The sequence below is a fragment of the Miniopterus natalensis genome, chromosome 2, assembly GCF_054644295.1.
Source record: "Miniopterus natalensis isolate mMinNat1 chromosome 2, mMinNat1.hap1, whole genome shotgun sequence".
NCBI classification, from domain to species: Eukaryota; Metazoa; Chordata; class Mammalia; order Chiroptera; family Miniopteridae; genus Miniopterus; species Miniopterus natalensis.
The window spans coordinates 176371318-176397192 of NC_142082.1; the positions used below are offsets into that span (position 1 = coordinate 176371318).

The window sequence follows — 25875 nt, forward strand, 5'->3', positions numbered from 1 at the left end:
AGCTTTAAGTAAATTTTGCCAATTTTTATCTTTTCATTGACTATTTTAGTGTTCACCTTCAAATTGTACCTGAAGAAAAAAAAGTGCTCCTAAATAAAGCTGCTAGTGATTGCTTAGTACCTTCCTTAAAGGTACTTAAAAATCATACACACAAAGAAAAACTCCTACAGTTCAGGGTTTCCCTACAAAAATTTTATGTGTCTGCTTCTCTTAGAGGTAATCACCTTACACTGGTGACAAGCAAGGTAATGCTTACAGGGGACTGGCACCAGATGCTTTATTGGGGCTGGCTTATTTGTGTGTTTGTGTTAAAGTACGTTGAAAAATCATCAATGGTCATTTTACCTAATATGACCAGGAAAAAGTTTTGTGCCAGAGACTTTTTTAAGCACTTTGCTTATATTGACCTGTGAGGTAGATGATATTCCAATTGTCCAGATTAGAAAATTGGAGTACAGAGCTGCAAAATAATGTACCCAGGGTCAACCAGCTAGTAAGTGTTCATTATTGAAATCTAGCCCCGCTTCTCAGTGGATTCCGTGTGCTTTCATTTATGTTGTTGCTGACTTTTTTTAGAAAGCAGTAACTTAGCCCATTCTATTTGCTAATACCCTTAAGTTTTCTTATTTTCTTTCCCTCCAATTCCTACAAAGTGTATGAGAAAATTTTTATGTGATGTGCTCTATTGGTAAAATCCCAGTCTGGCCTTTATCAGCTCCAGTTTCTAATCATCATTTCTCTAAAACTGGATAAAGAAATAAGATTTGTGAACACACACTTAAAACACCACCCTTACCAATGACCTGGTGGTAACAGAAGCCCCACTCCTGCCACAAAGTATATTCAGATCAGCTCCATTTGAATTTCAGAAACTTGGAAAAAGACTTGGTCCTCAGAGCATGTAGGAGAAACGGTAGGTGGTTCAGCATCCCCACGGCCACACTTGGAGAGTTCTCGGTGCCAAGACTTGCTGCCACGGCCCGTACCTGCAGCTTCCCCGTGCGGGCGAGGGGGCACGATGCTGGTGCGCACCCAGGGGCTCCTGTCTGAAAACCTGTTCTGTTTTCGCAGTGGACAGCCTGCTGAAGTACACTGGCTATGGGAATGCCGCGGGGCTGCTGGCGGCCAGGGGCCTCTTGGCCGGCGGGAGAGGAGACACCTGGTACTCGGAGGACGAAGACACGGACACCGAGGAGTACAGGAGCGCGAAGCCCAGGTGCCGTGCCGCTGCCCCACGCTGCCCGCGCCTCCACCGCCCTACTCGCCCTTCGCTTCCTTGGCCTCTCATTTTCCAAGTATTTCTTTTCTTTTGTGGATTTGGAAGCTTTCCATTTAATAGTGTTTTTAGAAGCGGTTTCATAGCGCATGACTTAGAGTGACTTCAAGTGATTGAGGAAGGGTAACAATTGCAAGAAAACAAAATGCTCATTATCCTGTCCCAAGACTTAAAGAGAGATGGTGCTTTATGTGTGCACCATCTTACACTTTGAAAGTATTGTTGTTTCCTTTTTGCTTTTCTTTCCATAGGTTGAGATCTTGGAAGGTACAACCAAGATCGTGCACCTCAGTTGGCTCTTTGATGTTTGAGTCTTTCTGAGGAAGCTAAGTGTAGATTCCGTGCATTCTGCTCTTTCCTCTTACAGAAGAGCCCCTGTGAGTCAGCAAAGCAGCAAGGCACATGACTAGCAAAAGGAAAGAACTTCGGCTGCACAGTAAATTTTACTCAAACACTAAGGAAATTACCTCTGAGCAGATGCGTTAGTGTAGTGAATAGGCAAACCCGAGACTGTCAAGTCTTCCCTGAGTCAGTGCTTACAAATCAGACACTCATTCCTTTCTGTCCCAAACCAGCTCCTTCCCTCTGCTCCTCCCAACCTCTTCACCTGCCTCTCAACCCCCATCCCAGGTGAATTTCTTAAGTTTCCACTTATTAGGAGTTGTTTGAGCTCAGTTTTCTGGTTTCCATTCCTGAATGTTAAAAGAGCGACTGCCTTTTGGCATCAAAGATGTTGACATGCTATGTTTTCTACTGATAATCTTCTGGAGTGTGATGTGGGTCATGTAGTAGTTGATCAAAGATAGAAAAATCATTATCTGCAAAATTAGCCCCCCCTTTTTTTCATATAGATCCTGCCCTGTTGGCATGAAAGTAATGGGTTGTCAGAAGGTAAAAAAAAAAGATCATTCCCTAATTAGATAGGAATTAAATTGCCTGTATTCTTGGCAAATTAAGTCTCAATAGGTAGCATTACTTTTAGCATCGCCAGTGCTATCAGTCTCAGCAAGATCTTAGAGTATATCCCAGAAAAAAAGGCTTTGGGGGAAAAATGCTAGCAGTGACTCTAAGTAGTAAGTTCTCAAGACTGCCACCATTTAGATGTTATAAACTGGGCATCGCTATCAAGTATATGTAGACAAGATAGAGGAATATTTCAGTCTTTCCCTAATTATATATAATTTAATTATAAATTAGTCTTGCTCACTCTTGTTTTTTCCATTCCATAAACTGTATTTCCATATCAGTTTAATATTTTATATCTCTCCATTTGAGACTTTAAAATATAACAGGGGAGAAGTCTCATATTAAATGAACATAGAAATTGCATTAGGCTTCCTTTGTGCCCCAGGGATATAGACACAATCAACTTAGACAGCTCTTGAGTACTTACCTGAGGATGGTCTATATTGCTGCAACTCAATGTGTATTGTTGCTTTTGTTTGGTAGATGACTTCTGCAATGGTAATGGTCATGTATCTAGCAAGCACCAGAATGCTCTTCTAACAAGAAAGAGCTCAGAGAAAACACAAGAACACTGGGTCTGTCCCAACGGTATGGGAAAGAGACATGCTAGATTTCAGGAGAGCACTATTTGTTTAAATCAAGGACCATGATGTTTGATATTGTTATTGTCTTGGCTTTCTGTCATAAGATTCTATACTTGGGCCTTAGATTTCTAATCCTTTTAGCCTTTGAACCTGGCCTACGCTGTTTATAGGAATGGTGTAGTTATGATCAGAATAGTCACCATTGTGAAACCTTGTGTTTCTGAAACATTACTCATCACAAGTATAAATATGTTTCCCATCTGTTATTTTTTTCTTATATCTTCCCTACTTTCAGGTGAAACAGGGTAGTGGGATGTTTAATTTATTAACTCAAAATACTTATTTAAATGGTCCTTTAGGAAGTAGTGGTGAATAAAGTACTTTGCAAGCAAGACAATCCTTTGTGCTCTAGGGAATGATCCACAGAACTCAAAGGACCTTTTCCCTAAAAATTATTATAAAAACTTTTTATCAATCTAGCAGAGCTTATAAAATCAGTGTCTGAAAGGATCGCTTACTCCCCTACCCCCTGGTTATCCTTTACCGGTCAGTGTTCCCAGGATCAGGGTCAGTGTTTCTTATGATGCATTTATTCACAAGAGTTGCTAGTTATTGGCAGAAGCAGAGAAATTACCCTTCCTCCAGTTGGCCCTTGTCCCATTGTAAAAAATGTAAGTGGATTTTGATTAATGCACCAAGGTAACCTATAATCCTTTAGTGGAATCTGAAACCAAGAATTGTATGGGGCTTACATTCAGGCTATGGGAGACAGTTAATATCACAACAGTCCTTTTTGTGTCAAAATAAATGTATTTAATGGACTGGAAATGACTTTCTGTAATTAGCACACTTAGATAGAATATACTCATAGAATCAAGTTACATGCCACACAAGTTTTTGGTATATGTCTAGCCATGTTTGTTAAAAGTTTTCAGATAAACTTTGCTATTGTAGCAAAGAGAAATCAAATTTCTAAATTCTAATTTTTATACCTGTTTCTTTTGTGCCTCTGAGCATAGAGGCCCCTGAACTGTTTATGTAGTATAACTGACTGATATGTTGTATACATCATTCTAAACATCAATCAAAAGATGTGTATTGAATGACATTTGGCTCATTTTAGACAAATGGCTTTCAGGTTAGATATCTAGGAGCCTAGGGGTCCAAAGAAGTGTCTTTAGGGGCAGAAGGAGGGGATGGCCAGAGTGGGAAGAACTTTAAGATACATCATTACAACCTTAATACCCCCCCACTAGTTCAAATCACATTCAGAAGCTTAACATTATACTAAGCTACTTGGGTATTGCCTTCTTGACTATATTTCTCTCAGCAGTAGCTGTGGCAACAGCTGTATTGATAGTTTCTTTAGCACAAGACAAAAGACTTTTTTTCTTTTATTTGTCAAGGTTTGTTATGCTGCTTTAAGTCAGGTCCCATTATTACTGTCTCCATATATTGGAGCTATCCAAATGGAAGATCTTTGTGTTTAAGTAAATGAGCCAGAAACCAGGACTTGAAGATTTTCCCTTTGCCTAGTTTGGGCTGTGATGTTATGTTTGTGTATGATAGGATTTAACTGGCATTTCTAGGAACTGGAATTTATTTACTGTAAGCCATCATGAAACAATCTAAATTCAGATCTCTAAAAGGTCAGAATTGAAAATAAAATTGCCACTTCTGCCATGTACACTGGTTCCGTAAGTTTACCAGCCTTTGTGATATTTGCAACTATACCAGTTTTGTACTTTCAAAATTGAGTTCTCTATTTTTTATTTTTATTTTTGTATTATAATTTGGGTAAATGGCCAGCAAGAGGTCAGGTGTGTTAGATAAAGTACAGTGTTGCTCCAGGTTTCATTTCCTATAGATTTACAACCATAGTTTCTGTATCCTTTGTAATCAAGGATATCAGTCTTAATCCAAAAAACCCAACATAGGAAACACTTAGAAAGCAATATAATTTAAAAAGACATTTTGGGTTTTTTAAAATTGCTTAGATGAAATATGGTATTTATATACGTATGTATATGTATTCAGTATGTATATTTGTATGGTTGCTACACGACAGACACTTAGTAAATAATTGATAAGTAAAAGAGTGACACCATACACCCTAGTTCTTTGCACTGCTAATGGAATGCAGAAACTTGGATTAAGATGCTTCATAATTTACCATCTTGTTTACTGTGGAATCACTGTTCCATTTTTATGGTAATTCCGAAACTACTTGAGACATTTTCAGCCTCAGTCACCATTTATTGATGTCTCTTCCACATACCTTCTATCTAAATTTATCTATAGGAAACTGCTCAAAATATCTAATTGTTGCATGGCTTCTTTAGTTAATGAATATTGTACAGACCACTCCTGGGTGACAATTTAACTGAATAGAGTGAGCTCACTGCATCATCCAAGGCCTTCTGGCTTGCTTATTCCTTAGCAAGTGGCTCACTTATGCTAATAATGATAGCTGGTATTTATTGAGTGTCTAATATGTGCCAGGTACTGTTCTAAAAACTGTACTGGTATTATCTCATTTAATCTTCATAGCAACCCATTGGGATAGGGTTCTCCTCATTTTACAGACGAGGATACTAAAGCTCAGTGATGTCAAATACTTGTGTGGGACACATAGTTCATGAGTGGGTCAGGTGGCCTGACTCCAGAGCTTATGTTTTGTTGTTTTTTGAGGTAGGCAAAGCAAGTTTTAATGTGCTCTTCACTTTGCCTTCTTATTTGGGAGGTAAAGTATACATAATATAAAATTCACCATTTTAAGAACCACATATAGGTGAAATCATAGATAGTATTTGTCTCCTTTTGTGGACTGGCTAATTTTACTTAGAATAATGTTTTTAAGATTCATCCGTGTTGTAGCATGTGCCAGATTTCCTTCCTCCTTAAAGCTGAATGACGTTCCATTGTATGTACCACATTTTGTTTATCCGTTCTTCCGTCAATGGACACTTGGGTGGTTTCTGCCTTTCAGCTGTTGTAAATAGTGCTGTTGTGAACATGGGTGGACACATCTCTGTTCAAGTCTCTGCTTTCACTTTTTTTGAGTGTATATCCAGAAGCAGAATTGCTGGGTCAGATGGTAGTTCTGTGTTTAATTTTTTGAAGAACTACCATACCATTGACTATCTTACTGTCTCACCTTTTCCAAGTTTTTACTCAGATATCATCATCTTAGTGAAGCCTATTCTGTCCCCTTATTAAAAACTGCAGCACTCCTACCATCACCCCTCCACTTTACACTTACCTCACATTGCTCTTTTGTTATAGCACTTATAACACCCATACAATCTACATATAAAGCCTGTTTTCCCCATTGGAAGATAAGCACCAGGAGAGAAGAGATTTCTTTGGGGTGCAGGGGGTCTGTTTTTGTTCATTGAGATGTCCCCAGAGTAGTACCTGGCACACAGTAGGCACTCAGTAAATTTTTGTTAATTGTTTTGAGTTCTTGACTAAATTTTCTGAGTAAGCTTCTCTCAGCATTGGGATACCAAATGATTGAGGTTCCTGTCTTCATCAAGATCAATTTGTAGTTGGGGAGTGGGAGCAAGGAATGAAATTCAAGAAAATCAGGATATGGTAAAGTTCCACTCTGCTCTTTTGTTGTTTTGTGAGGAACAAATATTCTGGGGAGTTTTTCCTGGAAAGGCTTTTCTAGATTCATTTGCAGATAATGTCTCCTTTCCCACCCTACCTATCCCCTTCTTTTCTAGTCTGTTTCACAAATGCCTTTTCCTAAAACCCTGATTTCTTTCCTAGAGGTTGCAGATTGTAAGCGCATAGGTTACATTTAGCCCACAAGTAGGTTCTACTTGACTTCCCCATGTTGCATTGATTATTTGGGTTTTGGGGTTTTATTTTTTTATTTTACATAGTACTGCTTAAAATAATTACTTTCCAGCATTTAGAATTCAGATATTTCATGTGAAAAATTGGATTTTCAGCTCCTTTTAGGAAAGTGATGGTTCTGATAACATTCTCACATGGCACCCGACTGATGGAGTTGAGTGGTGTGGTCCCCTTCATACCAGGCAAAGGCTTCCTTGATTTCACACCGTTAACTTTCATATAGTTCAGGGAACTTTTAATGGCTCTTTTTTGTTAGGTGACCTAGTGCTGATGGCCAAATGTAACAACAGTTTGAAGAAAGAACAGAAGTCTTGAAATATATTTCAGCTTCTATGCATATGTTCATTCGCTCATACCTTTTTAGTATGTCCCAATCCTTTGGTCTCCGGGCTCATAGCTGTTCTCAGTTCATATAATGGCCTTATATAATACAAAATTCTCAAGTAAATACCACAGATAAGAGTTTAGATACTTCTTGTCATCTAACTGAAAGACAAATATAATCATAGGACAGAGTGCTGGGAAGGGAATAGAAACAAGGTGGAGAAAATAATGATAAATATAAAATTACCCAATAAAACATCCACCACAGTTAGTGTACTTAAAGCGTCTTAAAACTCAGCATCTTGGAACAAAATAAAACTAACCCCAGAATTTCATAGGGTTAAGATCCTGAATCCTGGAAAGCTAAGTCTTATACTATGCTGTTTGAGGTTATAAAGGTGGCAAGTGTTTACTCAACTGAAAATAACCTACTTTATGGAAACTGACATCATTGCTGTGGTGATTCTTACTTGTTTTCTCTTCTTCCCTGGGTAAGGAAACTTCGTGTGACTGGTTTGAAGTAGGGAGCAAGAGAGGAGACAGTGCCCCAGTCTGCCTCCTTCCCCCCGCATTGGCATTTTCCCCTTAAAAGAGTGGCATAGTTCAGCGCCCCAGCTTGTGTTTTCTGTGGTATTGTTTACATTGTTCTGAGTATGGGGGGGAGCTTGTTTTTGTAAAGGAAAAACTGAAACCTGGATCCCTGGAGTGACTGGGGGGTTGGAATGTTTTACTACATGAGTAAAGGATGGTAAGTTCCTACTCCAAAAAAAGGAATTCCTGGCTACTGCTTTTTTTATGTTCAGTGAGCAAAGGATTTTGTGATTTCAGTACTAATTTCAGAGCAAGCCATTAAATTATTTTAGCAGCAGAGGACTTGAGGTCAGCTTATGGAAAACAGACATCATTTTCATTAAACCCTTAAAAGAACCAAGAAAAGCATCAAATGTGCCCCGACCCAAGGAAACATGTCCTGGCATTTGTGTGCTGTGGTGCCCACAGTACCACAGAGCTTACCAGCGCGTTCTCCTGACACATCTTCCCCTGAGGCACGTGATGGCTGTGTAATATTAGCATAGGCTAAAATCACCCTCCACGGACCATAGGAGAGAATCCTTCACTTACGAGACAAAATGAGCATATATAGTTAATACACCTACTGCCTTCCCTTATACTTTGTTCAAAGACCTGACTTCCTCTGTTTGCTTGGAAAGTGGTTATGTACCTATAATACACATTTTTACTTATTATTTATAAGACTAGTTGTTTTTCTGATTTAGCAGGCAGCAGTAGAGAAACCAGTGAAAACTTGTCTCACTGTTACGTGCCTAAGCAAATAATAGATGGGTGGTGGAATTACATTTTCAGTGTGGCATCTGGATACCTCTTAAGAACTCTGTCATTCTCAGAAGCCTTGTCTAGGTCCGCTTTGTTCTTCACTTTTGGGAAATATGATGACCCCATTCAGCGTTCTTGTTAATGGCCACTAACTAGAGGCCTTTCTCTCTTCTTTTACAAGCACCTGAAAAAAGAAGAAATAGTAGCACACAATGAGTGTCTGAAGTAGGCACTCTACTCTAGCCCAGTGGTTCCTACCTCACTGCGGATCAGAATTACCTAGAAAACTTTATACATATATATACATACACACACACACACGTATATATGTGTGTGTGTGTATATATTGGTCTGAGGTGAGGCCCATGCCTTTTCTTTAAAGTTTCCCAAGTGATTTCTCATGTACAGCCAACGCTAAAAATCATTGGCAAGCCTGTGGGTTTCACACTGCTTACCCTGAGTGCCAGAGTTCCTGAAAGCGCCTTAAGAGTGCAGACAAATGGAGGAAGCTCTTGGCCATTCCTGTTCCTTCTGCCTGAGCAGTTCCGACTTTTATGTTTTGTATGTCGGCCCTGTACACAGGATTTCATTTGTTAAATAAGAAGCAGGGGATAGTTTCCACTACTATGACAGAAAAAAGGTTTTTTAACCATGGCTCTAGACATAGGTCTTATGTAGGAATTGCAAAACACATGTGTTAGATCATGTTTTTGAGGATGGTGAGTGCTGAGTCCTTTTACAAGAATCTGTATGTTGGGTAGCCTCCGAGAAATTCAGCAAAAGAAAAGGAAATCTTCTGGTAATAGATAATAGTAACTAGTGGCCTATCCCTTACTCCAAATGAGAAAAGCCCCGGTCAGTAAAGAAAGTAAACTTGCCCAAATAAGAGTCTAAAACTCGCCAACAGAGAACCTAATTGATCACAATGTCTTTGTTTTGGCCCACGTAATTTTTTTTTTCTGCTTAGACTAGCATTCTAGTCTCCAGTTTACTCCAGTCCCAGCACTCCACATTGTTTATACTGACCAGTTCACTCACCTGCTTATCCTGAAGGCCTGGCGCCTGAATGCATTTGTGTTTGTAGGCCCTACAAAGCAATTTATTAGCAATTTGCTGTTTGCGAGGATATTTCATTTGATCATTAAACACAGACCATCTGTACTTAGCTGGTACAAAATGCTATAATTACTTGCCCTTTTCTCCAGAAACACGTTTAATTTACAGATATTTAGCAGCATTGGAAGAATTATCTTCTATTTCACTGTGTAAAAAAAAAAAAGTGTGACTTTTATCTAAGAGGAAAGCTTATTTGGTTTTAGAACTTCATACAGAGTTTATGGAATGTATTCATTCTAAGTACTTTATTAAATCTATTTCCAGAAAGTCAGATGGTATACCTGTCTCTCGTAGGCTAGATTTCATTCCTTTTTTATCTAGGTCAGATCAGGTCTAATTAAAATTGTTCTTCTGCTTTATCTTTTATTATTTAAACACTCATTGCCTTCTGTGGTCTCACTAATGGACTAATTTCCTGAGATTATAAATTGGCATGCTTTCATTTTTAGATTCTAGCCTCTCTGTCATCATTTTTCCAATTTTTTTTTATATATGTTTTATGCTGTATCACAAAATGAATTTCTTCCTCTCTGAAATCATTTGTCCCCTTATAATTAATGAATACGCTGTGCATCCAGGGATATTTACCCTAACCCCACCAATCAAATTTCATAATTTTAAAAAGCAGCTGTGCCTTTTTTTTTTTTTTAAGTTGGCAAGTTAGTTTTGCTTTTTCAAAAACAATAGTTAATACCTGTTTCCCAAAGCAAATTACTAGGAAAGTAAATTTTTTTAAATCCCTATAGCAGTTCTATACCATAAAATTGCTACTATTGCCAGTTTTTTGGCAATTATACTCTTTCTTATTATAACTTACAACTTGGACCAGCAAAGTATAGAAAGAGCATAATTTTAAAACATACAGCATAACTTTTTTTTCTTTTTGTAGCATTAATCTTATCACTGGTCATTTAGAGGAACCAATGCCAAACCTTATAGATGAAATGACAGAAGAACAAAAAGAATATGAAGCCATGAAACTTGTCAACATGCTTGATAAACTTTCCAGGTATTGTATTCCCATCCATATTTTGCTTGGTTTCTACAAATGTTCTATTTCTTTGTCTCTCTCGCTGAGAGTTACCATAGAACAGCAGCTCTGGAAATCCATGCTGACTGGCACAAGGTGGCCCCGGCTGCAGCAGTTAGCTCCTGCGGTCTCCTACTTGTGCCGCTCTGGATGTGCACTCTAAACAGTCAGTCTCTCAAAGCTGGGACAGTCACTGCTAGGTCACTGTGACATTTAACCAACTAACCTCCCTGTCTTCAAAAGGATGCTGAGTTAGGTTCAGTGATTTTGCTGCTTCTTGTATTTTTTGTTTTAGTCTGTTTTGGTTTTTGTTTCAAATCATGATGCTTTTTTTTTTCTTTTTTGATGTGCAAGTTTGCAATTCTGTCTTTTTGGGTTGCTGCTGAAACCAAGAATTCTAAACTGTCATGCACCCAACAGGAAAAAGTGAAAAGGAATAACTCAGATGCAGGCTTGCAGGCTTTTCTAAAAGCAGGTGCTTGTGTTAACAAGGGTTTCTAAAAACAATCTCCCCTTCCCTTCTTGCTCCACACCTCCTTCCCCTCCAAAAATAGTTTTGAAAATAATTAAATCAAATGTATACTAATCAGCAGCTAGTCATCTTGGAGGAGTTATTAGAAAATATTAATTCCTTTCACACTTGTCTGAATTGCTCTATTTTCCAGTCATACATTGAGTCACTGTCTCCTTTAAGCCATCTTGAGTGAGTGCTTCTGTGTGTTGGTGGCAGCTGTCACTTAAAGGTGAATTTCTTCTGTTCATCTCCTTTTTCACAACTATGTAAAGGCTAGTGTCCCTCAGTCAAGAGAAGTAGCAACTGGAATAGGAAAGCCAACCATTAAAGGGAAAGGTGAAATAAAGAAAAAAGCAGAGGCTAAGAGCACAGCAGGAGGCTCAGAGTGGAAATGTTTGAAAACATGGGCAGTGTGACAAGTGTGGATGGATATTTAGACACTGCAGAGTCTGAGCTTCTTTCAGATGAGGCTGGCAGTGTGGTAGAAGTTATTTAGAAGTACATGGTTACATCATCTACAAAGCTAGCATGACTAGAACTTAGTTACTTCCAGCTAGTCTTTTTAAACTCTCATCCTTTCCCAGGGTTAGAATTTACAGCCAACTGACAGTGCTCACAACTTCAAAAGACATTGTCATCTATTTGCAGATGATAATCTCCATACTTTTGATAGAACGGACATGTTCCTTCCCTGAAGGAATCACAGTCAAAGCTACGATACTGACATGGCAAACCTGTAAGAGGCAGAATAACAAGTTTAGAATGAATATATAAAAATAGGATTTGTGCTTAGCTGTTTCCAAAAGGACCTGATAAAACACAGTGATATAGCAGTTAGAATGAGAGCCAAGAGTCCCTCTGGTTGGAGCAGGAAGTGTTAACAAGACCTGAGTGGAGCATATTAGTATGTTAGGACAGCAAACCAGTCAATCACATAAATACCATCTTCGTACATTATTTCAATAATATGAGGTTCTTAAAATATAACACAGATGCTAGTCAACTGGGCGATAGATCCAGGATGAGTAAACTCCAAACTAGGAAAGTAGGAGATGAGGGATAGAACTACCTGAGACAATACAGTATAATTCAGGCACTTACTGAAAGAGACAAGACCATTTCATGAGACATCCCTGTAACAGCAACAGTGCCAGGTCCTTCTCCTTGTAATCTTAGGGAAATCCATGTTTTCTAGAAGCTGCCAACAAATAAATACACAAACATCAGGTCTGAAATACCAAGCTTCTACTTAATTTAAATTCTGCCTCAAAGAAGATACCCAGGTAGATGCCACCTCAACCTGAAGGTGACACTGATTTTTGCACCTATAAAGCAGAGCAAATATGTCTTGTGTTGGCTTGGATGGTACTGATTTTGCTGTGAAAGTTGAAGCTAAAGGCAACTTTGAGAATAGTCCTAAGTTACCGACTCTGCATGATGTGTGGTGGGTCTTTTACATTGTTTGCCTGTGTGTGCTTTCTAACATTTGCTCTCACTAATAACAATCAGTGACAAAGCTGCGTGGAGATCAGCAGTGAGCATTCCAAAGCAGGAATGCAAAGAATGAAGCCATTCTTTATGCGTCTTACATGTCTGTCTTAAGTTTCTTCTCTCTTTTCACTGTTGTTGGTTTTGGTTTTTTTGAGGTAAACAAGAAGCCATAAAGCCAAAATAGACTGAATGCAGTACAATTCAGGGAACATTAATTAAGCAGCTACTCTGTGCAAGGCACTGTGCTAAGAAGGTTGAGGGAGATTGTGAACATGACAGTCTCTGCCTCTGGAAAACTCACATTCTAGTGAAGGGAATGACTGTCATCTATCTATTCTAGAATACAAGGTGTAAAAGAAAATAACAAAATAAGGTCTGTGTTGAACCATCAGCACCCAGGAAAAGGAGCAGTTCATTCTGTCTGGATGAATCAGGGACTGTTTCACAGGGAAGGTAGCATTTGTGCTCATCCTTGATGTGTAAGAGGTTATTTAATAGACAAGTGGAGGAATGACCATTCATTCCAGGTGGAGGGAAACTTACTCTTCTTAAGATAAGTCTTTGGTATTCACATACTATAGCTTCTAAAGAGCTCAAGTTGTTTTATCATTATTTGATTAATAATTTATTACCAGATTTATCATTGGGGGAAGCAAGGCCCAAAGAATTGCCCCAAACATTTCCAAACTAATGTCTAGTGATAATCCACTTCCTTTAACAGTTTACAAAACACTTCACATACATTCTCTTTCTAGCTCCATAATAAAGTGAGATTAGGAACTTCATTTTCCAGAACTCAAGACCTTTGCTCTGTCTGCTGTGCTGCTGTGTCTGTCCAAGAGTCAGTGTCGCCAGAGCACTTCCTGATCATCCTCTTCAGCGTTGTGCTGCTGGTTAGTCCCCTCAGCTGTCCCTTAAGGATGTCCTGCATCCCACCAAGTCTTTATCGCGCTAAAAGTATCCCGAGCTTTGTCTGATTAACTTTCCTTCTCAGAAATGAAATCATTTTCTCCTGGGCCTGAAGTGAAAGGCACTGAGTAAAGGATAGGGTTGGAGGTGATGTGGCCAATGAATGGACACTAGACACTTCCTTTTTTCCATCCATAGGAGAGCAGATGTGAAGGACCTGCACCAGGATGGTGGTTAGCAACAGTGGCCCGTGCCAATGCACTTACCAAAGTGATGACTAAGGTTGGTCATGCCAGATACTATTACTGAGCCTGGTGTAGGGCACAAATGACATTCACTACCACAACTGTAAGACCACCAATGCGGAAACTTAAATTACATTTTCGTTTTGCCTCCATGCTGGACGTAGCCACTGCCTCAGGGAGCTCACCTCTTAGCAGCTTTACCTCACCTAGATTTCCAAGGACACTGGAGAGATTAGTGCTCAAACATTTTATTCCCATCAAATACCAACTGACTTAGTAGTATTTCAAGTGGTTGGTTTGTTTGTTTTTAAGTATAAGGATTATTTGTGACAGATGTAGGTAAGGGGATTGGCAGTGGACCTGGAGGTCTTAAGAGTGTGAGAATAATCTGAGCCCTATTAATCCCATCATGTCTAGCTATACAGTGCCTTGTACCCTGTGGTTTCCCCAGTGTGTGAGAAAATAACACAGCTGATCCCCAAATCTGAAGATCAGTTTTCTGCTCTATAAAATAGCCTATATGGTTTAAGACTTTAAGTATACTTTTGGCAGTTCCATTTCTTGGCCAAATGCCATAAAATTCAGGGTTAGAAAAGAATTCCATAAAGGTTCTTTGGCCCGTGACTGGCTAATTTAAATATATGGGTACATAATTCCTTTAATATAGAAAGATAATTATAATATTTATGAAACATAAGCATTAAGACTTGAGGCATGAGATTATAAAAAGCTTCATTTGACAGTTTTAATGTCGGAGCAGAGGTGGAAAAGGGGATGAAACTTGCCTGCCTCTCCACCTCATCTATCTTTCTCTGAACTGGAAAATAATAAGCCCCTGCAATTTAAGCAGGAGATTAGAATGGGGATTGTGTGTGGTTAAGCAAGTCCAGTGTGGCTAATACAATTGCATTCACCTTAGTTACAGCACACAACTCGTATATAATAATGCAGCCTCCTCCAGAAAAGGAGAGAGAGGCTTGATTGGCTTAAGCTTAAACTAACCAAGGGAAATAATATTTCAAGTTTGTTTTGACTTTTCTAATCCCCTTTAGTTCCTTAGTTGGAACCAGTACTTATTAATCTTATACTCCACCCATACCCCATCACTATTTAACAAGGTACATTGCCTTTTTGCATATATATTCTATCAAAATCCTCTAAAATTTATTTATATAAATAAATAATAGTTTTCCCATTTCTTCCTTCTCTTATCTACTCCTTATTTATCCATTTATTCACTCATTTATTTATTTATTGCCAGTCACTGTGTAGTTTCTGGGACATGGCTTTCTTAATAAATGCAGGTATTAAATATGGAATAGTTCCTTTTAATACAAAGATTATTTTTAAACTTACTAAAGCTGAGACAGGTGACTTATGACTGAAAAGTAATATACAGTTTTTTCCTTATAAATAAGTTACTTTGCTCTGCTTACAAGAATAACAACTGTGATTACACCCATCTTTTTGAAGTTAGTCAAGGAAATGTTTTTCAGATACATTTCAGAAATGTGGTCCAATCTTTGGAGCATTGTGAGAGCCATTGTAGGAACTGAAGTATAAAGATCTTAATTGTTTACATCAGAAAATCCTTTAGCTCTCCTCTGTCTAATATGGTAACCACCAGCCGTATATGACCATTGAGCACTTGAGAAGTGGTTAGTCTGAAGTGGGATATCCTTTAAGTGTTACGTACTCAGACTTTCAAAGACTCAGTACAAAAAGAATTAAAATATCTCAACTGTTTAATATAGATTTTACATTGAAATAATATTTTTGATACATTGGGTTAAACAAAATATACTAAAAGTAACTTACCTGTCTTTTCTTACTTTTTCAGTGTGGCTACTAGAACATTTAAGATTACGTATGTGGCTTACATTTTGTAGCTTACATTATATTTCCATTAGATAGCGCTATTTCACATCATTAACATACACTGTAAGGCTGCATGGAAGTTAAATTAAGGGAACTTGGATCTAGTTAAATTAATGTACCTTTAAAGTGGCAGGTGAGGATTAATTTGAGAAACTTGATATTGTATATTATTAGGTTATAGAGGGACTGCCCTTTGGCTAGACCGCCCTTGGGGAAGGTATCATGCCACCTCTGTATGGCTGGCCAGTAGTCATTGCCCTCTAACTCTTAAGCACTAGCTGAAACAGCTTCTGGCTATTAGAGAAACATCAAATAAGAGTAACCCCCACTGGCTGTTTGCTCCCATAGTTACCTTCTTCGTTTGACTTTTCAGCCTTTCTACCTGGGAAAGACATGTAAGAACTTCTCTTTCTACTGCTTTAGTCAACAGTGTCAGTTGTCATGCTGACTTCTTATTAATATTTATTTCGCTAATTTGGACAATAAGATAGAAAAATTCTTTAAAGAAATTACCAGGAAATAATAAAGAACACCTTTACTTAAGGAAAAAACTGAATTTTATTCCCCAGCAATATCCCTAACCTCGGTCTCTGTATTTTAACCTTGCTGTTTAATGTGAGGTGGGTAGCAAACTTCTAGAAGCTTTGCATGTGATCTTCTAACAGTATTGAGAACAATAATAAAAGACTAATATTTCTATAGTGCTTTAAAGTTTTTAAAAAGTGCTTCCCTATACATTATCTCCATTGGTCATTAAAACAGCCCTGTGACTTAGATAGGGAAAGAGGTGTTTTACTGAAGAGTAGATGGGACCAGTGATTACATGACTGACCCAAGATCGGGCATACCGTTAATGCACAGCCAGGACTCAATTCTCAGTCTTCAGACTCCAGATCATATGTTATTTTGAAAATTACCAACACCTCTTCAAAATTTATCAGTCTGATTATTTTTAATAAGACATTCTAAATTTTAAACAAGTGCAAAGCATAAAGACAGATAGTAAGCATATTTACCTGAGAATTAAGATCTGGAGGACGTGTATGCTGCTCTTTCATTCTATAACTGGTTTGAGCTCTTTTCAAATATCAGATCAGAGCTAAATAAATAGCCTATGTTAAAAAGACACACACAAAAAACAGCTTTATAGAGAAGAAACCAGTAAAATTGCTGTGATTCTATGCTACTATAAGGCCTCTTTTTTAAGTTAAAGTCTGAGTTTTGAAAAGAGTGATTATAAGTATTGTAAAAATTCTTTTATTTAGTATGATCACATTAAGAAAACTAAACTTTAACAAGGCTTCCCTTTGTGACTGTTTAGGCCCCTCCCAACTGCCTTCACAAAATGGAAGGACGTGGTGGACAGTACGCCATATCCATTTGTCTGGGGAATGGTATTTTTATGCTACATGTTTAACCTTCCCGAATGTACCCAATCCCAAAGCATGAAAGAGGCAGCCTGAATTTGCTGTGGAAAAGCCACCATATACCTCCCACCTACTGGGTTAGTGACTTAGTGAGAAATCAGTATAACCAGTCAGTACTAGGAAGCCATTAGACGAAAGACGTAAGGGGAAGTGAAGGATCAGGGTCCAAAGGACATTTTCACAGCATGTAACTGAATATGTTAACCAGAGCCAAAGGTGGTAATGTTATTTCTATGAGAAAAAAGGGGAGAGGGGTTAAAAATCACTATGAGCATATCACAACTATTGGGAAAATCCATTGTACTTCAGTGAATAATGGGCTATTCTAGTGATGCTGAAATCTTGAAATAAGATGCACTTTCAGACTTGGAATTAGAGCAAAGATTACAGAACTACTTTCTCCAGGCTATCACAGGCTTCATTCTTGCAGGCATTTTTGGAAAAGCTCTGTGTTAATTAAAAGGTTTTATTTATATACCAGTTTCTCATCCTATCTTTCAAATGTGAAAAGGAATTAAATATGAAATGGCTAATTTAAAATGTCAGGGTTCTTTTTTCCAAGCCAACCTTGCATTAAGAGCAGGAATCCCTGTGCCAAAGAAATGGTTCCCAATTATCCCATCCTGGGTTTTGTTATACATTGTACAGAAGTCAACAAAACAAGTATGTAACAGAACCTGCCTAAATAACAGCCACCCTCATTAAAAACAGAAAATTAATCAGGGGGTGATTGAAGGAAGCAATGCCTCATAGGTTCCCCCTTTTCTTCCTTTCTAATCATAGAACAAAATATGTTACATAAAAGGATCGGAACTATTATGCAGTACTCAATTAGAGGGAGGTGAATAGGTCTCTAACGTGCTGTTTTATCAAAAGAGCAGACCGGTGTTTGCATGACTGTTGTTTCATTACAGACCCTGTCATTAATTCCATGTGTCAATACTGCCCTGTAGTACACAGAGCAGACAAGAAAGAAGAGCCCTTGAAAACAAGGGAATGATTTTTGAGTCGTTACCAAGCTAAGTGGCAAGCGGGAAGCTGAAACTCGTATAGGTAAATTCGAAGGGACTCTCGGGAGATCTGCAAGTGGGAAACAAGAATGCATTTTACCAACTGCTTGATTGTGTCCTGTTTTTCAACAAGTACACTTGAATTGAATGCTTTGTTTGTATTGCACAACAACGTGCTGTGGGCAAGAGTATTCTTTTGCTTCCAGGTCAAGTAAGGTGTTTTATACACATACACATCTGGCCTCTTCTATAATGTGCTATTGGGTATATTAGCACCTGAACCCCAATACTGCACTGTAACTTCTGGGGGAAAGAGTTACATAGGTACCAGAAGCCCTGAAAAGTGGAACCTTCTCTAAGGTTCTCAGAAGTTATATAAGCCCAGGCATCCCAGAGGACCATACTTGCAGGGAATGGTGGCTCAGGAAAATGCTAAAATATATCTGGAAAAAAAGAAACATACCAGAAAATTTAAAATATGGTGTAAATCCCATAATCTCCCACCCCTAAATCTTTAAGAAAAAAGTATTTTTTTGGTTTCCGTGAGCAGTCCCAAGGGCTAGGCTGGGGCAAAATAAGGTTTCCTTTCTTGGACGTGCTTTGTCTGTGTCCTCGTGCCTGGCCAAACCCTTATAGATTATGGTTCCTTATCGTTTAGTAAGATCAAATTTCTAAATGATGTTTCGTTCCAGTTGAACATTCTTGGAGGCTTATCTCTTCCCTGGCCAGATGCCTGATCAGATGAGAAGCCCGCCATGATACTGTCACAGTGCCTAGAATGGGCTCTTTATCCAGTAGACATCACTGTACTTTTTGATGATAACGAGGGCAGTCTTAACTTGTGTTAAGGCCTGTGTATAGCATTGAAGGTAAGTATGAAGGAGTTGTTGCTATGTGACTATCTTAATCCTGATGCACATTTCAATATACAATATCTCTGTTTAACCATGATGTACATATATCTGACACCCTTAGATGGGACCTTCATCACTTAGGACCAGTAACTCTTCATGAAATGGCCTATTTATTGGGGGCCATGACTGAATTTAGACCCTTCCACGTGACCTTTGCCATTGCTTTGATTTACTTGTTAATCATTCTAACCATCTGCGATAGTTTTGCAGAAAAGATTTCTGGTCTTGGTGTATGTCAGCAACAATTAGGTAGGATGCTGTGTTTGACTCTTAGGCTTAGATTATATTAATTAAAAACAAAGGCTTAGCAGTATTAAAAACCTAGCCATTTTTTAAGTAGATCAAAATTATTTAGTAGCCTAATACTTTAGACTCTTAGAAGTAGAATAGAGTCTTAGGGATCATCTTGTCCAACCCCTTCGTTTTATAGATGGGGAGACTTAAGCCCAGATAAGGAAATGACTTGCCCAAGGACACCCAGCAAGTTAGTGGGAGACCTGAAATTAGAATCTAGACCCCCTAATGCCCCATATAGAAAAAGCTGAACCTACACCATTTAGTGGTTGGGGGCTCCAGGCTGTACGGTGCAAAGGGGGCTGGACTTCTGCTGGACGTCACGATGTCTCATCGGGGAAATAATTACAGTTAAAATAATATGAGAATGATGCCTGACAAATGGTTCTCTACCACTCTCCATTTATGCTATGACCCATGTATTATATTCTCTCAGTAAACGTGTACTGAGCACCAACTGTGTTCTCCATCTTACACTAGAAACTCAGGTCACAGCCAGGTAAGACATGGACTCTGCCCTCAAGTTGCTCCCAGTCTAGTAGAGAACGAGAAACCCCTGGAAAGAATTTCCTGTAGGATGCTAACAATGCCTCTCCTAGCTCTGTGGATCTTGATGGTGCAAGTGAGTCTTTTACCCAAAGATCTAGCTTTTCTCTTGGTCGTGCTCTGTTTTTTAGGAGGCCCATAGAACACCATACCGTTCCTTTCTGTGTAAATGAAAGGTGATACCAACTGCAACTAAGTTAGTTCATCAACACTTATTGAGGATCTGCTATCTGCAAGGCACTGTGCTAGACACTAGGGATGTGAAAATTAAAGCCTGCAACACTTTCTTTTTAGTATGTCAGTGATACTGTTTCATAGCTTCCAAACTTTGTAATGAGAATTATTTTCAATAAAAATATTCTTAAATGTGGGGCCCTTGAATGAGAAGGCAAAGATACCTCCGTACTGTAGTCCAGACTTGCCAGCCTAGGATTTCGAAGTCTCCTTTGAGATTCTCTTTCACACCCCATATCTGTTTTGAGCTTTTTTTTTTCCTTTACTTCAGCCAAGCCAGCCTGTTTGCCAGTCCCTGCACACAACTAACTCTTGCTTCTGTGCCTTTGCTTGACTAATTCTTCTGCTTTGGGATGCCTTTCTCCCCATGAGTCCATGTGCATCACTGCCATTATGGTCTGGCCCTGCGTCCATCTCCTGCAAGGAGCCTGTGAGCAGCCTCCCGTCTCCTGTGTCCCTCCCACGCGTACATATGACTGGTGGAGCAACATTTCTGTGGTCTTCATTAATGCCTCCCATTCTCTGTCCACATCTTGCTGATCTAGATACAACAGAGTTGACAAAGTGAAACAGTCTAATATAACCAGGTCATTTATCAGACATTTTAGGAGTGAGTCTCTATAGCAAAGATTTCACTTTGCTATTTGTGGGCTGTTAGTTGTATGATAAAGAATTCAGAAACATTAAGATGGAGACTTGAAAAGTCAGCCTGGGGTCTATAAGAGAAAACAGTCACATATCTGTAAGTGAACCTCTCTTTCTGCTTGCAGACAGGACAAAAAGTCTCCTCTGAGCAGATTCCAGTTGCAGTAGGGTACATGGATGTCAGTCTAGGGAAAGCAGGGCTCTGCCTGTTATTCCTCTCAAGCTTGTTGAGCTGCTGTTCTATAATTCTTCACTATTGTTTAATGTGTGTGTGTTTTATCTTCTGAACTGACTAAAAGCTTGAGGACAGGGACCATGTCTTTTATTTGCTTCTGCATTTCTTCCCCCACTTAATTCCCAGAGTCCCCTAGTGAGCTTGGGGAGACCTTCCGTAGGCACGTGACAGGAAATGCAACTTGTGGGTTCCAATGATAGTCCAGCCATTGCACTTCACACTTTAGATGTATAATGACCTTTTGCTCTTGTGACAGCTCAGTGAGGGGGTATTCCAGTCCCAGTTCTACACATAAGGAAGTGAGAGTTCAGGAAGTTCAAGGTCTTACTGCTGGTGAGGGTAAATCCGGGATTAGAACCTAGGGCTCTCTGACTCAAACTTCTATGTGCCTTTCATTACACCACAGTAATAACGAACATTCAGGACCCCTGTACAGTTCATAGGAGTCTTTCATCTGCATTGTTGTGATTATTGCCACTACCACTACTAGTACTATTACTGCTACTCCTCACATCACCACTAAGAAGTCGCTAGAGTAGTATCATCGTTCCCATTTCGCAGATGGGGAAACAGACTCAGAGACTTGCCCACGATCACACAGCTGGTAAGTGGAAGAGCCAGGACTTCAGACAGACCTCCTGGCGCCAGATCTTTTTGTTCTGCTACATCATGTTGCTGCCGTAATTCATTTGTGCAAATGCATTAGTACGTGGCCAGTTACCACTGACACCTCTGCCACAGAAGTGTCAGGAAGTCCAAGCGTCACGTGGAGCCATGTGGAAAAGAGAGTAATTCATACCCTCAGAGGCTTCCATATTAGCGGAGGGGTGAGACAAAGGGCCTGGAAAAGGAATGCTTGGAAGACTAGTTCACAAGGGGAATTAAAATGCGGGGCCCTTTGTCCTGTGGGTGAATTATTGGCCATAAAACTTGTGAATTGTTCATTATTTCCGTTGTAAACGGGTAAGGAGTAGGGAGGAAACCAATGGACTTGACTAGAACATGTTCCTCCTGGACCTGAACGAGAAAGCCAGCGGCTCTCTCCAGCTGGGAGCCAGCCCAGCGGCATAGAAACGCAATAGCGTCAGCAGTGTTAGGGGTGATGTTTTGTCCACCAGCAGTTAATCGCTATCGTAGTAGAATTTCTCTAGTCTCACCTACTTCCACCTGCCCCACCCCACCTTTCTGTACCCTCAGGTCCACCAGCCTCCTCAGGCCTCTGAACTTTCTTACACCTCAGTGTTTCATTCCCAGCAGATTGTCCCCCTTTCCTTTTGTGTAAGTTACTAGTCAGTAGTGTGCAATAGCAGAGTCCTCCAGCCCATGGTTAGGAAACTGTGCTGTAGAACTACAGACATGCATAATGTGTGTCTGTGCTGGAGAGACGTTTTCATGGAAACGAAGCATTTCTAGCACCCCACAAGACGCTTGTACCTGGTTGTCATGCAAGGCCCTCAAGCTCTTCATGTTGTAAAGATGTCAGCATCTCCCCAGCAGGCCTCCATCCACTGTGTTCTTGCTACAGTGAATGGAGTGACCGTCATATGGTCAGCTGAGCTGGAAGCACGGGGACACTCAACTCCTTACTACCTCACCAGCCAGCCCCCCACCTTTCCAGTGGATCACAGGTCTACCTCGGAAACGTAGCCTTTCTTTGCACAGCATGGCCATAGTACAGCCCGTGTCCTCTCACACATGGTCACAGTGACATCCTGATGACTTATCTCTGCCACAGTATTCCCTACTCAGTGTGTCCCCCACACTGCCGCAGAGACAGCTCCAAGACAGGCCTGATTGGGCATTTTGACAGTAAAACCCAAGCTCCTCACTTTGCACTTAGGACACTTGACTGCTAGATCCCAAACTACCCTCCAGCCTTACTCCTGCAGCCTCGCCTCCTGCCACTCCTTCAGGGACCCTCGCCACTCCCCAAACACTGGAGCCTTTCACAGCTGCAGAGAGCAGACAGAAAAGAACCTCACACCGTTCAATAAGCTCTACAAAATCACACAAGTAGATGGGACCATGTGGAGCCTTAACACGGCCTGCTGCGCCTGAAACTCTTACCCCTGCTGCCGGGCACAGACACCTCTTTGGTGCCATCCCCACCTCCCCGGCAGCATAGGCTGTGTGCTCCATGAGCCGCCACAGCTCTGGTCTGGTTCTTACAGCATTTTACCCCGTTATGTTCTAAGTTACTTTTTATGTGTATATTTCACCTCCTCAAGGGCAGCAGCTGAGCCCAGTCTTCTGTCTCCCCCGTATGTGGCGTAGTTCCTGGCGCAGTTATTGAACAGCTGAGTGCTGTGTGCTCCTCCAGTGCAGTTAGAGCAGGTAGCCCAGGTGCGTGTGCTGCGGAGAGCACTGAACTGGGTCCTGTGTCCCAGGTCCAACTTGGCCACTAGATATGTGACCTTGGGCAAGTCACTCAGTCTCTTCTTGAAGGAGGGGTTGGACTAAATGATCTCTAAGGCCCCTTCAACTTTAAGTTCTGTGATTTTGACCCCACTTCTTGGACCAGGAAACATGTTTCCTACTTCATAATATTCAGGAGCCTCAGCTTAGCCCATCAGCCATCCACATTACTGATTTTCAGACTCAGAAGTAGCCTTCCAGTGCTAGCCAGAGCTGCCTGATTAGGCTGCTGTTGGCTTCCCAGTGACCACTGAGCTGTCCTCACCCACCAGGGTGTTTCACTGTACTAGAGCACCATCAGCTGTCGTGTGGCCAGGGCTCCCAGGAGGGAGCCAGTCTTCGTGCTGGCCTGAGGGGACAACAGCAAGGGGGCAGGAGAGGAGGTTCTGTTATTTGCCTTCACTCCAGATCCCACCAACATGACAGCTGTTGCCAGGTGGCCTCTGGTTGTCGACATGGTTTCAGGGGGTGATGCCCGTTTCCGTGAGAAACACGTTCTATGTAGTTCATGTGCCAGTCCAGGCTCCACTCAAAGTGCACTGCTGGCCTTGGGGGTAGGAGGAGAGTCAGCAACACAACAGGTCCATTTGCCATAATCTCCATGTCATAAATAAGAGCCTATGAGAAGATTAAATAAATCTTTCCTAATGCTTTTTGATTGGCTTAATCAATAATTAATCATCTTTAGGTGAGGCTGCAACTTGCAGAGTAGATATAATTGGATTAGCTGGAAAGGGGCAGTTGGGGAGCTTTGAAGAGATTAAAAAGGCCGTCAGTCCCATAATTAACCTGCCACAAACAAAAGCAATGGTGTTTTCACAAAAGGAGAGAGAGAGAGAGAGAAGGAAAGAAAAGGGAGGGAGACAGCTGGGGAAGGCGGCTGGTGCGGTGGATCGGTGAGTCCCTCTGTCACTGGAGAGGCAAACCCAAGTCGACAAACTTACTCACCGAGTGAAATCCACGTGCATCAAACCAGCCATCTAATTGTATGCCTGGCCCACGGAGACAGGTGAAGTTTTGACAGCTTCACCTTCACTAAACGAATCCACAAAAGGAAAAAAAGTTAATTATTAGAAACAGAAGAGGCTGGCTCCTTGTCCTGAGCCATTTAGACTTCACTGCATCCTGTTCATGGCTTAGTGGGTTTGGCCTGTGTGAATGAAGCCTTTTGTCTCCCTCTTTTTCCTTCCGTGCCCCTTTCCTCTTTCCTGTTACCCACAGAGCTTGAGGAAAAATACTTTGGTTTTTAAAGTCTTTTCTTTTTAAAAGGCTGTGGATTGGGGTGGGAGGGAGGGTGTGTATGTGATGCTGGTGAATACTTTTTTTTTCTTTCTTTTATCTCTTTCTCCAGAGAGGAGTTGCTTAAACCAATGGGACTGAAACCCGATGGGACAATAACGCCTTTGGAGGAAGCGCTCAGCCAGTACTCTGTCATCGAGGAGACCAGCTCCGACACCGACTAAAGCGTCACCTGCTCAACTCAATATTGCTTTTATCGGCATCTTTTCTCTGTAGCTCCAGGGGAATCTTTTCTCTCAAACATTTATGCCCTTGCTTTGGCTAGAAACACATTAACTGGTTTACTCATCGAGAATCCAGCGTATCTAAGAGGTGATCCTGTGTTTTTGCGATACTGAGGCATCCGTGCAGAGCTGCAGTTAAATGAAGGTGCAGGGGCTGGCAGCAGGAAGCAACGCCGTTTCATTGGGACAGAACTGAAGGACTCCATTCTGTAACGCAGCCCTGGCTGAATCTGGCAGGTCCGTTTGCCAAGATTCCTAGCAGAAGATTTAGCCGCGTCCTTCCTCTCACTTGGGCAACTGCCCCACCTGAATCTCTCCAGCAGACGCAGGCACATGGGAAGCAGAACGAGCTGCTAAATAAGGGCTGAGGCAAGTGACTTGTTAGATCAGACTGACTACATGGAAGCCAAGCAGCTGCTCCATAACCCTAGCCCACTCTTCGTTTCAATTTTGTATAAATCTATAGAAATGCGCGCGCGCGCACACACACACACACACAGCCCCGGACTTGCAAACTGACTGCACTAAAAGTTTGTATGTCGCTTACCTAGAACTTCAGAATACATCTCTCCCTATAAAGAGTTATAAATGATGGTTTAGTTCTGAGGCAGCTACAAATGCCTATTTATTCCCTCACGTACCTGAACACTAGTACCATAGAACTGAACCCCCATCTGTATCCTTGCATGGGGAGCATGCATTCTGAGGTCTAACTTGGGGTGCCAGGAATCTGGTCCTCCAGCCCCACAGAGGGAATGGGGACTCCTGGGTATGGAGCTCTTCTGTGGCCTCTGCTGGGGCTGGGGGGTCAGCAGCACCCTTTTGTACATATAGGTCATTCAGACGTCACACATTTTAAATCGGGGGTTGTGTGTGTGCTGGTGTGTGTGTGTCCTACCTTTCTACCATATGATCAGTTTAACGGTAACCTTATTTATTTAAAAAAAAAAAGAAACACAAATAGTTACTGTTAAACTGATCAAGGCTGTTTATTTTTACTTTAAAAATTGGTCATATGAAGAAGTAGAAAATGAATCAGTGAGCCTAGTTAATCAGTGGCTAAAGTTGAAAAGGGGTTGGTTTCCTTTTATATATGT

The 25875-nt window shown here is 40.6% G+C and overlaps 1 protein-coding gene across 5 annotated transcripts in view; it reads left to right on the plus strand.

Moving 5' to 3' along the window:
• RIC8B (RIC8 guanine nucleotide exchange factor B) overlaps positions 1-24844 on the plus strand; it is a 97368-nt gene extending 72524 nt beyond the window's left edge. Inside the window, exons 8-11 of one of the 5 annotated variants that reach the window (XR_015714083.1) lie at positions 1072-1216; positions 10358-10477; positions 17877-18841; positions 24607-24694. Coding sequence is in view for 3 of the 5 variants with exons in the window: in XM_016223168.2 (XP_016078654.2) it covers positions 1072-1216; positions 10358-10477; positions 24607-24718 (377 nt within the window). In the remaining 2 variants the exon portion in view is untranslated. Of the gene's footprint in view, positions 1-1071; positions 1217-10357; positions 10478-17876; positions 20596-24606 lie in introns of those variants that run through there. The other 4 variants (XR_015714082.1, XM_016223168.2, XM_016223170.2 and 1 more) reach the window with 4 other exon arrangements.
• The last annotated feature ends 1031 nt before the right edge of the window (positions 24845-25875 follow it).